At 34.1% G+C, this 17004-nt stretch overlaps 1 protein-coding gene across 1 annotated transcript in view; it reads right to left on the bottom strand.

The window, feature by feature from the left end:
- LOC145260622 (ubiquitin thioesterase OTUB1-like) overlaps positions 1-5365 on the bottom strand; it is a 53209-nt gene extending 47844 nt beyond the window's left edge. Inside the window, exon 1 of the mRNA XM_080118933.1 lies at positions 5248-5365. Coding sequence (XP_079975059.1) covers positions 5248-5272 — 25 coding nt within the window. The 5' untranslated portion in view covers positions 5273-5365. The remainder of the gene's footprint in view (positions 1-5247) is intronic.
- Between the last annotated feature and the right edge of the window lie 11639 nt (positions 5366-17004).

Here is a 17004-nt window from a genome sequence, read left to right as displayed (position 1 = left end):
GAAAAGAGCATGTGTTTTACTTCCTAACTTTTATGTGATTACTTAATTTAATCACATAAATTAATATACAAAAGTATAAATTTATGCATAAACTTTAAGTATTTACTTCAAGTGCTCAATACTGGTCGAAAAATCAATAGTTTACCTATAATTATTTATAAATATCATTAATCTCAGATTTCACAAATTTCGGTTTAAAAATAGATTCTAATTCTTTTTATTACATTAATGATTTCTGCTAGTGAAATGTTAATACAAAGGTTGTTGACATAATTTTTTTTATGAGGGAAAGCAATGATACACAATATTAATTGAACATCTATATGTACATGCCTCATACTTATTAAATTAAACAAAACAGTTTTTAACCAGCTCCTTAAAAAGGGACACTGAATAAGAATAATAGTTCCATCAGCATAAACTTGTAAATGAGAATACCTCACACAAATTCATTACCCTCGCTCCCCCCAAAAGGAGGGGTTAATACCTTGGAGGACGATCTTCTATTAAGAGAACTAATACTACACTTTCATCCTTGTTCAAAGAAACTTCTTGCTGAACACTTCCAGTATTGAAACCACAGATTCATTCATAATATTCAGTATGTACATATTTCAACGTTTGACTCTTACTCCGATAATCGAGCACTCTAGACAAATTATCTTTTTAAAAACCCTATACATTCTATGCATATATTAATGTAGATATATGGGATAATCATGGTTCTTACTAGATTATTGAAGTCGAGCAACGTTGAACCTAGACAGTACTACATGGGAATACCAATGTTGGAAAACGATACATTAACGCCAAAAATTGAAATTGTCTCCCTTTACTGGGATACATATGCGATTGGGGGCTACTTATAAATTTAATATTTTCTAGAAACTTTCTCGATCGGAGGAAGCTGACTCAGCTTGCCTAGTGAGATATAGTTATATATCTATATAGAGATTGTTACATTTCCTCCCTTAGGTAGTTTTAACTTCATGCAAAATTTTAGAAAAATGTAATCAGCAGTTATTGAGAATTTTGGGAAGGAATGGACAAGGGTGAATTCTAAGGTCCAAATCTGACTAAGTTGGTGGACTAATAGAAAATAAAGAGGTAGCTTCAGGTATTTTTTTTTTTTTTTTTTTAAATTTTTAGGCTCTTTTAAGATAAATTTTGTTTTTTTACAAGAGTTTTATAAAAGTTATCTATATAAAAAGCAAAATACGCATGAGAGTTTTTGTATGTCCAGCAAAGGCTTTTTTCGGGGGGGGGGGAGTTACTATCGCTTAGAACTTCTTATATACCGTGTAGATTATAATGTGTACGAATTGTAAATGCACGTCGCGGCTAGATTTATTTTTTTTGTTGTTTTACACAATTCTTGCTATTTTGGTCCCTCTCGTGTTCATTCAGCTTTTTCGTATAAAAAGCGAAACTGATGTAAAACTAAGGCGCGGTTCTTGGCCTAACGCCGGGAGCGTCCAGAAAGCAACAGACATTTGGTCAATGTCAGTTTTCACCATCATATCAGAAAATCACTTTCATTTGGACACACTCCCCTAATAAAGGGGGAGCTGGTTTTCCCCAACACAAGGGGGAAACAAAACCAGACAAAGTTGGGTACAAAAAAAAAAAAACGAAAAGAACTATCCCACAGTTAAAATTAAGTGTGGAATTTACTTTCCTTTAACCTCCACCTCGTTGTAAAAAAGTACCCAGCTGAGGGTAAAAAAATTAATGATTTTAGCCAATTTTTTTTATATTTGTCATCCGAAGGGTCAAGCTTCAAAACAATACTGATCTCATGAAAATCTGTTGCCTCTGTCGAAAGTTTTAGGCAGACATACAAACATACATACATACATACATTTTAAACAGGCAGGTGAGATTTATATTTTAGACTAGCGGGGATACCCGGTGTTACCCGGGTGTTTAGAAGTGTGTGTGTGGTTTTTTTTTTTTTTTGGGGGGGGGGTAAATCAAAACAAAAAAAATAAGCAAAGTAATATATGTTTAGAGACTACAGTTAAGATATCTGCTGTTGAACGGGCTTGCCTGAATCCATATTGTTTGTCGATCAGGAGTTTAGCAGCTCTTAGGTGTTGGACTAGGGCTTAGTTAACTAAGGACTCAAATATTTTGGCGAAAAGCGGGAGGAGGCTAATTGGGCGATAATTTAGTGGGTCAGTTCTTTCACCAGAATTCTTGAAGACTGGTACCACAGAAACGGTTTTCCAGCAGTCGGGAAAGCAAGATTTGTTAAGGCATTTATTGTAAAGCTTGGAGAGAATTAGAGCAACCTCAGCGGAGCATTTTTTTAATAGCATGGCCGGGATGAGATCTGGTCCACATGCTTTTGAGGTGTCTAGGTTTTTTTAAGATATCATGCACCTGAGAAGGGGTGATTTTCAAATCATCTAGTGTGGCGTCTGTCTGCAAAAGAAAGTCGAGGAGGGAATGGTCAGCCGGGTCCAGTGTGGAGTTTGTAGGCAAACCGACTGGCAAGCAGATTAGCCTTGTCGGTTACCGTGCAAGCAACCTCATGATTGTTTGATAGTGAGGGAATCGTTGATCGCCCATTATTTACTACACTGTTGTAGATTTTCCAAAAATCACATGTTCCTAATTTCTGTGCTTCGGTGCGTTTTCTGGTGGTTTCAGTGTAATCTGTCTTAACTGTCGCTATACTCTCTTACAATTATTTCTAGCTTCTATATACTTCTGTCTGTTTGAACTGAACTTATGTCAGTTGGATCAGCAGAATGCATGCTGCCTTTGAGCAATGGCAGCTGCACAAGCAGAAGTAAACCATTGGGGAGAGTGGAGCTTGCTAAAGAATTTCCGTGTGGGAACATGTGCTTCAATTGCCGTTTTGAACCATTCAGTGGTCTCATTTGCACACTGTTCAGCTGGAAGAGAAAAGATATTTAGCCACGGAACATCTCTGATGAGTTCCCTGATGGCTTCCCAGTCAGCCTTTTTGTAATACCTTGTTGCTTTGAGTAGTGGGTCTTCAGTTTTAGGACGAGAATTTAGTGTTATTTCTACCATTATCACTAAAATATCTAAATATTTAAAAAGATATTTCAAAACATTAATAATTTGTAATATCGTGATTTGACGGTTTTACTCTTAAATTAAAAAAAGTATATTAAAATATTTTTTGAAAAATCATGAAACTTTCCTGTGCGTAATAAAAGAAAATAAAGATATTTAAATAATTTTTTTTAAATATTTTTTATTAAATATTAATTAAATATTTTTTATTTTATATTTTAAAACTTTAATAATTCGTAATATCGTGATTTGACGGTGTAAATATTGATGTGACCCCTTCTAAAGTTTGCCAGGCTTAACTGCAAGACTGCCGGGGTGTTTATGCCGAAAGCCGTTCTTAACATGGGGGAGGTTGGGGGGGTTGTAATTTTTGATAATCGTCGGAAAAAAGTGGGGGTGAAAACACGCATTTTTAGGGGGTGGACACTCTCGTACAGGTCGACCGCTGTTTCTTCGTCATTGTAGCGAAATTCGAAAACTGAAATTCAATCAAACAATGTATAACTGAACTGACATGTCGCAATAATGAACATATCCAAAAATTACGAAAAACGGTTTGGTGAAAAAAAATAACTATTAAATGAAAATGGTTTTCGAATACCGGAGAGTTCTAATTGTAACTAAAAAACGGTTAAAAACTCGCTTAATATATGTTACCGTGATATAGGCTGACATATATTCAATGGGTTTTTAACAGTATTTTGTATAGTTTTTTAATTTTAACTCCTTTTCCCAAACTTTACTGTGTCAAAGAGAGAGTCGGCCGCCATTTTAAATTTTCCAATACATCGGTAAACACTGTTTTTCGAGCTGAATAAACATGTTACATTAAATAAAAACACAAAAAACATATCCAGTTAGGTAGAAAAGTAATTTATCTTGCCTTTAATAATATTTATTTGTTATATATTTGTTTTGTTTTTTGTTTGTTTGTTTGTTTGTTTTTGACAACTTTTTCGAATCTATGTATACAGTAATACAAACCTAAGTTTTACGACATCTTTTTTTTTATTATTAAATTGTTAGGTGAAAGTACAGAATAGTTACAAAACACCACCTCATGTTAAGAATGGCTTTCTAAATAACGTTATTATTTCAGCAAGGTTCAATAAGTGCATAAGGACAAAAAATAAAATAAAACTTATATTAAATATAGTTGGAAAAAAAAATCGAAAATTAAACAAAATACTGGAAGCAGCAATATAAAAATCACACAATTGGTGAATTCTTAATTGGGTGTTCTGCCAGTATATATATATATATATATATATATATATATATATATATATATATATATATATATATATAATATATATATATGTGTGTGTGTGTGTGTATATATAAATTTTCGGTTTTTGAGCGATTACCGAGGATCTAAATAACTATCGAAATCACCATTTTCTTTTGTTATACCTTAACAGACTTTACGTTACGTTTGTTTCAAAAGTAAATAAACACTTTAAAATAAGTTAAAAACAGAAGAAAACTTATTCGTGTAGGTAGAAGAGCAACTTATCTTGCCTTTGGTAACATCTATTTGTTGTATATTTATTTTTTTTCATCTATTTTTTTTTTATTTTGCTATTTTTAAAAAGCCAACAAATTTACTGAAAAAATTAAATATTTAATACAAAATTAAATTAATATTTATATTTTATGAAATTAAACAGGTGTATGTTAGTGTAGCATTTTAATTTGGATTTAAAAAATTAAATCCATAATTAATTCAAATTAATAATTCAAACTAATAATTGGTTATATTGAACTTTTCAGCTTTGTCTTTGCCAAATTAATTCCAGCTTTATTTGGTTCAATTAATAATTGAACTGCTATAAAACTAGAACTAAATTTGTTTAATGTAATGGCAAATTAAAAGCTGAAAAGTTCAACATACCAGATTACTAGTTTTAATTTCAGATCTAATTTTTTTTTTTTTTTTTTTTTTACCATTTAAAAATGAAATTAAAAACAATTTTGCACAAATTCGAACTCGGTAAAACTACATACAAAACAAACAATAAAAAAAATATATACGAAACAAAAAAAAAAAAAAGAAGAAAATGTACAAAAAAAAATTCCGGCATCAGAGTTAGATGTACGACATTAAAAACGGGAATTCAAAGAAAATTTCAGAAATTTTATGAATTAAAGGAAATAAACAAAAAATGAAATCGAAGAGAGAAGAAATAATAATACCTGGATCATATTGAAAATCCGCCATTTCCGGTGGAGAAAGGGCGAGAGGAAACGACGACAGGGGGCGCCACTGTACCGCACTTTCCACCACGTCTTCTAGCTTATCTACCACTACTACTCTCACTCTCGCATATACTGCTACTCGCTGCAATGCCGGCTGCAAGCAACGGCTCATTTGGTAAAGACGAACACCATTTAAATACACGTGTTAGGATTAGACTTCCTCGGACCTAAAATCAACAATCCTGTAATGACTTCTTTTTCCTGCTGATGGCGATGTAAAGCTGGTCCTGTGCAGTTCTAGGAGGTCCACCATCCCAAACTTTTTTTCCTTCTATCTTTGAGAATAATGGGTTGGTGTATTGCTAGTTGCCTGAGGCGCCCCCACCGAGAAATGCTGATGAGACTGCCAAGGCACTTTTTTTTTTCGCGTCGGAGCGTTCCTCCTCGAGGACGCTGACTTTCCAATCCCACCTTTTGACTCCTTGTGTCACATTTCTCACTGTGGGAGAGAAATGAATGCTGCTTCACCTACATAGGAAGCTCCATAAAAGAAGAAAGCAGTATGGAACATGAATTGCAGTGCAGGATAAGTAAGGCCTTAGCTCTGCAAGATCTACAGAAACTAAAAAATTCACTCTCAGATCTAAATTAAGATTTTATAACTGTTGCGGGACTACGGGTGTCAGTGTTAATCCTACAAACTCAAAATAATGAAAATAAAAATAAAGTGTAAAATGATGTCGAACAATCAAACAAGGATGACTGAGGAGGCGGATGAATAAATTTAATACAAAATTTTTTTTTTTTTTAAATTGTAATTAAGTGAACAGAGAAGACAAGTGCGCGAGCCTTTCCTAGCCTCACACAAAAACACGTTCACATTTCAAGCTATATTACTTGTCATATACATACGCACACACAAACATATGCGCTCACGTCCACACACGTACATATATTCACGTTCACGTACATACACTCACATTCACATGTATATACACACACGCTAACGTACACACATGTACTCACACACGCACACGTACGCACACAAGGACACCATCACTTCATTTCAATGGAAACCTATACATGCGCAAAAGACCACCGGAAACAAGTATAGAAGAAAGAGACAAGCTGTTTCTAACCCTTTTTAGGCCCAGCTTTTGAGCTGGTCGGTCTACGGACCGACCGCGGCCTCACACCACTTGCTACTATGTGGGGCAAAAGGCTAACAGACCGTACGTACACATTCTCACTCTTTCTCTCTCTATCTACTACTGGTCCCGGAGAACACCTTCGCGACGTCAACCCTCTATCCTTTTCTTTGTCTACACGATGGACTGCCATTTCTCGTTCTATTACATTACTCACTTCTCTTCCCACGCGCGAACAAACGATAGTGACCCGAACTTGAGATGAACACACATTTCCTTTTCTTTCTACAACACCAGTCCCGCAATGAACGATGGTTACACCCGTGCGGACATGAACACGTTATATCTAAAACATTCATTCTTTCAACAGTAAATAAATGACACCTTTATCTTATCCATCAATGGAGTCTTTGCTTCAGTTCCATTCGTTTCATTATTTTCTTGTAGCGAGTTAGGGTATTATTATATCCTGGTCTTCTACACAAGAAAGTTTCTTCTTAATTGATAGTCTCTCTCCCTGCGACTGAGGTAATAAATTGAAATTAAGTAGAAAAATGAAAGTTCTGGGTTAAAAATAACCAGTTCTTTTTAAGAAGAATCAAACAACAATAAAACGTCCATTCACTTACTTTAGCAAGGAGATAGAAAAAATTAATTATCGGATGTGCATGTGTTTTTAACATCCACGTGGACGGAGATCGATGTTGATGTTTGCAGCATGCTGGTTGAGGTCTTTTTATCGATCCAAACTGGCTTCACGAACGCTGTAGAAAAAAAAACACGCATAAACCTAGAACCCCATCCTCCAATGTAGACCCCTTCTACCATGTCTCCTTCGACAACATCACGGGTCTGTTCCAACCTTCCAGAGGTTGAAACCCAATTACAGGACACGAAACTGGACATATTCTTCCGAAGCGAAACTGGCATAGGGCCGACCACTTCCCTAGATGAGTTCATAATTAAAGGATACTCTAACTTAACATCTAAATCTGACCCCCAAGATCGCCATGGGCATGGAATATGTGCCTACATTAAAGATGGCTTTCCGTGTGGTAGGGATATCTCAAGAAAAGACCCTAATTTACCTTATATGTGCTTCCAGGTTGCACTAGCTTACACCACTGCATTTATATTTGCCCTCTATTGCCCCTACAACAGCAGAGTTACTATCTTTAAGTGTATATCTGAGAAAATTGACCACATCCTGTCTGCTCATCCTTCGGCTAACATTCACATTTGCAGTGACTTCAATGTCCATAATGTGGAATGGCTGACCCATACAAATAAAACAGAGGATGAAGGGAGGTTTTGTCTTGATTTTGTCATTGCTTATGACCTCACTCAGATTGTTCATGATACTACCGGTTTAGTATGCAGCCTTCTAAATCTTTTTCTCACAGCTTCCCCTGAGCTATGTTCATGTTCCGTTCTAACTCCTCTGGGATCCTCCGAACACTCAGTTGTATCAGTTAAGATAAAAATGAAATGTAATAAGTCTTCAGACATACCTCTATGTCTGACTGGGATAGCTTCCGTACATTTAGATCTGATCTACCTCTGCATTCCATGTTTAAAAAGGATGTGTCCTCTATAGTATCAGACCTGACCGAATGGTTAATTGTAGGCATATACCGATTCATACCATCCAAAGAATTCCAACAAAAACCTAACAGCCAGCCATGGTTCTCCCCAGAATGTGCTGCTGCCATCACGCACAGAAATCATTTTTTCCATTGCTACCAACGTAATAGATTTACTGAGACTAAAGCTGCTTTCAGGAACCACTGTAAAAGAGTAATAAAAACGCAAGCCAGCTATATGCTCAGTCCGTTAAATCCAAAGTAGCTGAGTTGCGGCTTGGTTCCCACCAGTTTTGGCAAATAGCAAACAGGATCTTGAACAGAAGCATCATCAATGGACCTGAGGTCATCTCGTCAGCATCAGACAAGGACAAACACTTTGCCAAGAACTTTGCAGCTAATTCTACCCTATGCGACGAAGGTCATCAACTCCCTATATTTCCTCCTATAACAGACCACACGCTATGCAACATACAAATATCTGTGTGTGAGGTCGCCAAGCTAATCAAGAACCTTGATTCCAGTAAATAGCTGGCCCTGACGGCATTCCAATTATAGTGTTGAAAAAGCTTCAGCCAGAACTTTTCCCCATACTTACAAAACTGTTTAAGCGTTGTCTTAAGGAGAAGTGCTTCATAACACTCTGGAAAACCTCATCAGTATGCCCTGTATTTAAGAATTCAGGTGATAAGTCATCTCCCTCTCAGTACAGACCAATAAGTCTCCTTTTGAGTGTCATTTTCATAACGTTTCAGTCGATATAACCTTCGGTGTATCTTAGTCTAAGGCTCCCAAAATTTCTACTAGAACTGTCCACAAGTGTTTAGAATACTTGGAAAAATCAATTGTAAAAGTGATATTCTCTTGAAGGTTAAATTCTCAGTGTGGGCAAAAGAAAAATACAATTGCCAAATTACTTAGGACGTTTATATAGTCATGACTGATAGAATGAGAGTATGCTACACCTTTGAAATAAATATAGGGTTCCGTTCAAAATTCTGTCCAAATTCCTGAGTTCGACAGAAACATTCCTGAGTTCGCCAAGATACACCTGAAGAAGGTTGGAGGTTACATCAACCGAAAATTTGTGAAAATGACACTCAAGATGAGACCAGTATATTAGCGATTCAAAATAATATGAATACATTTATCCCTGTTTAATAATTCTAATTTTTAATCCTAATGGACGTACTCTCTCAAATACGTAATCCCGCTGAGGGACTAGCAAAAGGCTTTTACTCTAAAACAATTCACTCTTCTTCTATAACCCCAAATCACTGCTTACTTTTCTTATTGTGTTAACTTTTCTGCATATTATTGCTAAATACATATGCTAATATGCTTGCAGCTTCAATTAACAAATGTTCCCTTATTCTTACTGGTTTGATGGAATGACAGAATAGAACAGAACTTTTAGTTCACAATACTACATGTAATTACTTCTTGGAATAGAAGATCATAAAAAACGAACAGCTATTCTTTCACTAATCTGAATATCTTCACTTACCACTAACATGAACGTGTCTGTTATATGAGGTGCCTTTACTAAGTTTCCAGACTTGTTTTGCACAGGCATTTAAAATTGTCATAAACTCTTGAAAATTCAGTATGTTATTGCTATACATCTTATGAAATGACTGACCAATCTTTATGATTTCAGGTTTAAATGAACAGCTACAGCAGGGATTGGAATACATCCTACTAAAACCTGATTGTCACAGCTGGTGAATTTCAAAAATGCAATCTTGATGTGAGGTCACTTTAGAAAAACGATATGCAATAAAATTCTGTTTTAAATTTGGAAAAAATGCCACAAAAATGTATGGAATGTTTCGAACTGCTTTTAGATCTTGCATGAATGAAGCATAAGTTTTGGAGTGGCATAAGAAATTCAAGGAAGGCAGAGAGTCTGTGAAAAATGATGAGAGGTTTGGGAGGAGTAAGGAAGTCAAAACACTAGGGTTGATTGGCCAAATAAAGAATTTCATGGATAAGTATGATCATGTATCTATAGAGATAATAAGTGCGTAGTTTGATGTCAGTGTGGGAACTGTATGCACAATTATTTGTGAGGAACATATTTTTTCAAACTAATCCTACACTAATGCAGGCATCAAGACAGTTCTTCACTCTCCCTATAGTTCAGACTTTGTTCCCTGTAACTTTTGGTTATTCCCTAAGCTCAAGGAAAACCTTAGAGGCTGTCGTTATGAGACAATTGAGGAGATGAAAGAGGCTGTGACAAGAGTCATTGATACATTTGTGGCGTGACTGCCTCAGGGAGCAGTGGTACTCCCCATTGGGGGAGATTGTGACCTCCGAAACACTGAGTAAGGCCGGGAAATTATGCTGGTATTGTCTGTTAAGCATTATTGGGTGCCTGGGCAGCGGCAGGTAACCTAGCTGGAAGGATGAATTTATTGTGTTTTTTTAAAACAGACATATTTTTATTGTTTGAGAAAATGACAAGAGATGTCATTTTTAAGCAAGAACGAAATATAATTTCGTTCTTGGTCTGGCGAAACCCAACTCAAGGACATCTGGCTTTTTGAGTGTGAGGTTAGCTGGGGCCAAACTGTCAACCCCTGTGAGCATGTGAATGGGATGAGTTGTGATCACAGGTTCTCAGACCGTGCAAGGCATCGGGACGTCCCCAGAAAGACGTGTTGATCGATGATTAGTTTAGCGGCGTACCCCAACCAACCCTTCCATCGAAATATAAACAAATACCAAAATTAGCAGATTGGAGCTGAATCTCAAGAGAAAAAACACTAACCCAAGAGAGACGCCACTCTCATTGACTATTGCCACCGTAGAGAATGAAGAATAAGATTCCGGACTGTTTTTTTGTGTAACGAAATCAAACTGAACAATTGTACATACGTAAGACACTTAAATTTTGTGAATTAACTTTTAGTAGACCAGAAACCTCTGCGTTTGTTTTCTTTTGGCTGGCATGAGCAGCTAATTATTTTCAGCGGACGCCAGCATACCAACCCGATAACAAGGCCTGCAACGCAGAAGAACCTTGTAGAGAACTCCAGGAAGAAAGACAACCGCGACTTCAGCGGGGTCAGAGGTCATACGTTCACACAAGAGGACTTTCATGGGGCTTTCCAGAAGTTGTTGAAATGATCCAAGTGCATTACAGTTGGTGACTACTTTGAAAGAGACAAGAGTTTCATGTGTGTACCATCAATAAAAGTGGCCATACAAAAAAAAGTCTGGAAATGTATTTAAGGCATCGCGTACATATTGTGACGTTTACTTAAGTTCATCGTAAAATTTAACAAAGAATACATTTTCCACACCACAACACGTACAATAGACAGCAAACAAGTTCTCACATTTAATTATAAATCGTTTAAATGATTTCAATTTGCATTTGTTTTCTATTCGTTTTTATGCGCCCTGTAGAATACGAACCAGGCTGTGATTTTTATTACGATTTTCAAGTTACATTAAGTTTTGATATCTTTTGCTTATTAATTTGTTAGATGAACGTACAGAATAATTATACAACGTCGACCCTCCGCATGTTAAGAATGGGTTTCTACATAATGTTAGTATTTCAGGACGGTACACATTAACCAGGATTACTTTCTTTTTTTCTTTGTTCTAAATCTACTAAATGTACTAAAAGAGCACAAATGCAATTAAAAAAACTCTTTAACTAATCCCATTATATTTAAACACTAGCAGGTGGGGGAGTTAGCGGCTGTCTTTGGCCGGTCGTAAAATACGCTTAGATATGATATTTTAATTTGCCCAGATTTCATATACAGGGTGTCCGTAAAGTTACTATACAGTTTTATTGTATTATATTTGTATTAATAGTTAATATTTATTTTTTTTTACAGGTTTATTTAATCAAGCATGCCACGCAAGCTAACTTCGGAAGAGCGTAAATTTATTTTGAAGCGATATTGGAAAACAGAAAACGCACAGGAATATTTGTCATAGAAATTGTTTGCCTTGATTGTTACAGTCTTTTCGGATGTAACACGTGTATTTTCTGAGATTTTTTTAACCATAAAGGTGTTATTTCTTTTTATTTCTTTTGTTACAAATAAATATTTTAATGCAATATATTACTGTACTGTTAATATATTACAGGGTGTCTGTATAGTAACTTGTAAGACTGTATAGTAACTTTACAGACACCCTGTATATATATATATATATATATGATTATTGAGTTGTGATTTCAAAAGTAAAAAAAAAGAAAGCATTTGGGTGCCTTTAGCTAGAATTGAACCGAAAAGCAAAACTGTAGCATTCAAAGCTGGTGACGTTACCACTGTACAACATGGCACACATATGAACTGATTTAAATTTAAAAATAAACTAAGATGAATGTACAAAATGTATAAAGATTTTTTTCAATTATGACCCATTTTTGACCTTTTAAACACTATTTTCACCGGCTATAGACCCATAAAAAAAAGGGTCCATAAAAAATCCAATCATTTGAGGCCCCTACCGTCGCTCTGCAGCTTTTAGTTTCAGAGGAGATAGAGTTTGAAAATATGGAGACAGACGGACAGACATATATTCTTTTATATATTAGGTAAATGTTTTTAAATATTTAGTATTGCTTTGAATCAAATGATAAGATTATTTTTATTCTTTCAATTAAATCGTTGTAACACTTCATATCTTACACGTTCATATTTTTACCGATAATTGTTTTTGAAACATTAAATATAATTTTTAACAGAATAAAAATAAAACCCGAGGTGCTTCTACAGATTTTGAACCTAACAAGATCAACTTTTTTTCAAACTAATCCTAAACTTAACTTATGGTTAGTTTATGGTTACGGCTAAAAATCCAACTTTCACTGGACAGTACTTAAACTCCAACTCCCACCATCCATATAATGTAAAGAAAGGAATCGTCCGTTGCTTACAACACCGAGCAAAAGCAATATGTAGTAGCAGCAGCGCATATCAAGAGGAGATGTACAGTTAAAGAGAAAACCTCTGCCAAAACAACTATATAGAGAGCATGACATCAGCTCTAAGAAATCTGGACCAAACACAAAAGGACACGACTCAAAAACTCCCCATATTTTGTATATCATATACTAGCGGGGGTACCCGGCGTTGCCCGAGTGTTTGTTTCCGGGACGGGGGGGGGGGGGAGTTTTAAAAAATGTTATGGTAGGTAAGTAGGAAGGATCAAACCCGGAGTCATGAGTAAAAGTAGGAAAATAAAGTGTGAAAAAAAACAAACAAAAAAAAACATCTGCAACATTATCAGTTCGGCCACCAAGAAAAGTCCATTCCAGTTGTTTAGGAAAAAAAAAAAAAAAAAAAAAAAAAACGACTACGGTAAGTCGGCGCGAACGTGAAAATATAATGTGAATTGTCCAGCACGCTAACCACTACGCCACAGAGCACTGCAGCTTAGTTCAGTGATTTTAAATAACTTCCCATGAAAGAACTACGAAGCCAAACCGGTGTTCTCTTCTCAACTGTTCCTTGTGAACGATCCCCAAACGGTGTTAAGTGGTGGCAGGGGGAGGAGGAATTTATTAGAGAGAAAATATTTTACCACTTCCATTGATCTTAACCGATTTTGGCCGTGACTTCTCAGCAGAAAAAGTATAGAAATCTAAGATTATCGAGGAATTTGAGAAATAATAAGCCTATAACACACCTCAGATATTGTTCTGCCATTTGTGCATATTATATTTGCATGAAATATCTTGATTTTTAATCCTATTAATGTCAAAATCAGACGGGAAAAAATGAGTTCATTTTATTTATATAGAGATGAAGAGCTTGTCTGAAAAACTTCAACGAATACGTAATCCATATGACATCAGGACAGTACTCTGGAGTGATTCAACTCTCCGGAAACAGCTTGTGAGAATTAAACCCCCTACAGAAAAAATCATGACTAAGAACTGTGTATATGAAATCCCATGTAAATGTGGAAAACTATACAAAGGTGAAATGTGTCATTCATTGAAAGTACAGTTAAAAGAACATCGAAAAGCCATAGTATGTGGAGAGACTGAAAAGTCAGATATAGCTGATCATATCTGGAAGGAAAAGGGAAACCGTCTACCATTATGGGACGAAGTAAAAATTATAGACAGAGAGGAACGGTGGAGAGTAAGACGACTGAAAGAAGCAGCACATATGCTGGGGAATAACCAACTACTAAGTAGACCTAGTATAGAATTCAATACGATATGGGAACCAGTAATTATAAACAATAGATAATATATACAAGTAATAAGTAAAAACATGAATATATAAAAGCAATAAGTATAGAGATAGATATAGTAATATATATATAGTAATAATTAGTAATAAATGGTGATATTTACAACTAGAAATAAAAATAGGTTTAAGGCTTCTAAAATTTGTATTAGAATTGTCCGCAAAAATCAATCGTAAAAGTGATATTCTCCTGAAGGTTGAAGGTTCAATCCTCAGTGTGGGCGACCGAAAAATACATTTGCGAATTGCTTAGGACCTCTATCTAGTCATGGGTGATGGAACAAGAGCACGCTACCCCTGTGAAGTAAATAAATGGTTCCGCTCGAAATTCAATCCAAATTCCCGAGTTTGACAGAAACATTACCGAGTTCGACAAGATACACCTGAAGAAGGTCGGAGGTTATATCGACCGAAACGTTGTGAAAATCACACTCAAGATGAGAACAGTAGTCCGATGAATTATAATACAAATAACCAACCCTCATCTCAAAAATTCAGAAATGTCATAAATAATTAATCTCAAATAAATACTATATTATAATACACTTGACTTAGAAGAAACGGATCAAGTAAAGAATAGATATCTTGTAGCAAAAGACGAGGATTGGTGCACATTCCAAGTGACACTGGTGGCTCAACCTTGACATTGGCATTGGTTGTTTGTAAACACATCAAATAGCAAACGTGGTTAAATGTTTGCAAGCAAGATATTTTAAACATATTTACAGCTTTTTTTTTTAATAAATTAATATATATTAAATAATAAAATAGTAAGAAGAACAAATAAATAAATAAAAAGAATGAGCTATATTAATTTAAATAACATTAAAAACCGATGTTATAACTGAGAATTTCGGATGCTGATCTCTCCTTTCTATAAAAAAATACACAATTTTAATTTAAGCCAACTTTTTAATGGCAGAAACAAATATAAAATAACTGACTTGTTCGGATTTTTGCAAATGTTTTGCGTTTTTTTTTGCGACCAAGATTAATTTTTATGTACAGTGTTTTTTTTTTTTGGGGGGGGGGTGCATTTTTAATACAATTCAATATTTATTTAAAGTCCGGTGGTCAGTGAAGGAGAAATCCTTCTAGACGAAGGCAATTGTTAAGTATAATAAAATCCCAAGTATAAGCAACAAGTATAAACAATCGAGATTTAAAAATATATTATTTTATTCACATATGTTTTTATAAATTTGATTTTCATGAAGATGAAATGTAATATCATCGGACACAAATTTTTTTAAACTTTTATTTTTATTAAAAAAAACTTGTTATTTGCTTACTTCTCCGCAAGGGCAAATTAAATACAAGTAAGCTTTTAATGTAATGAAACACAACATTTAAACAACATATATTTAAATAAATAGATGTTATGCAGAAATTCTTAGTTATAACGTCGGTTTTGTAATTAGTATAAGTCATTCTTTCTTTCTTTCTTTTTTTTTAATTAATTTATTAATTAATTTATTTCATTAAAAAGTTTTGTAAATACATTAAAAAAAATGCATTCAGAAAGACACTCATATATGTAAATATATTTGGTTTAAATACGTTCATTTTGTTACTTACATTAAAAAGTTTTGTGTAAATAGAAAAAAGTTTTGTTTTTTTTTATCCTTAAAAGTTTTGTAAATATTTAATATTAAAAAATTGCTTTGTAAATATATATTTTTCTTTTAAATCTTAAAACGTTTTGTAAATATATTTTAAAAAAATCTTGCTCACAAACATTCAATCACGTCTGCTATTTGATGTGTTTACAAGCGCCATGTGGTTGTAAGGTCGAATCACTGGTGTCACTTAAAATGTATACGAATCATTATCTCCTGCTACAGGGTATCTATTCTTTACTTTGTCCAAAGAAACATATGCATTAAATTAGAAATCACCCAATATAATAGATCACATGATTATCGCCCTTAGATCAGCCCACCAAGTAGTCTCCCTTTATTAATTAAATTAAATTTAAGTTCTAGTTTTAACCGCTTATTCAACTAGAACGCAGACAATAAAAAACAACAAAAATATAATAATAGATATTAATTATGTTTAAACCACAAATCATGTATAAGTACACTTCCAAATAATTAAATAAGCAATGCTAAATTTACGAAAGTCACACACTAATAATTAGGTACGTGCAAAATGAATGCCGCTGCTGCTCAAAATGTATAAACATTTTGACGCCTTCCTTTACTTAAAAATTCACAAAAAATCAGGACATTAACCAATTTTAATGAAATGTTCAGTAACTCATTATTTTTATTCAAATCTTAGTGGAAATGTATTATTTCGGTTAAACAAAAAAATACCTTTACTAAAGGTATGGTTTTCTGTAGTAAAAAAAAAAATGAATTTATTTTTGCTTTTTTTTTATGAAGATAAAGCATCTTAAATTATAATAATTAAAAAAAACTTATTTAATTCTTACAGCAACATTACGAAAAATGCCCTTAAAGTCCGTATTAATGAATTTGATATAACTCGAAGAAAAATTAATTTCTCGAACTACTGAGATTATCACTGAATTAAGCATTGTTTATTTAATATTTTCACACAAAAAAATTATAATAGCAAAAAATATTTCTTTTTTTCTTTTTTTAATTACGGGTTTCACATAATTTTTATATGTAAGATTTTAACATTTTTCTTGCTTGCATGAATATGAAACTTTTGGCATGACATAATTTTTATATAATCTTGAAAAATAATAATAAAAAAAAAAAATTTTTAAAACAGGAACATAGAAAAATAATTAAATTAAAAAATGGTAAAAAT

This window comes from Euprymna scolopes, chromosome 36 (assembly GCF_053919585.1).
Source record: "Euprymna scolopes isolate OS-2025 chromosome 36, ASM5391958v1, whole genome shotgun sequence".
Classification (NCBI taxonomy): Eukaryota; Metazoa; Mollusca; class Cephalopoda; order Sepiida; family Sepiolidae; genus Euprymna; species Euprymna scolopes.
Note: the sequence above shows the minus strand (reverse complement) of the source record. Positions and strands in the feature narration are given on the sequence as shown.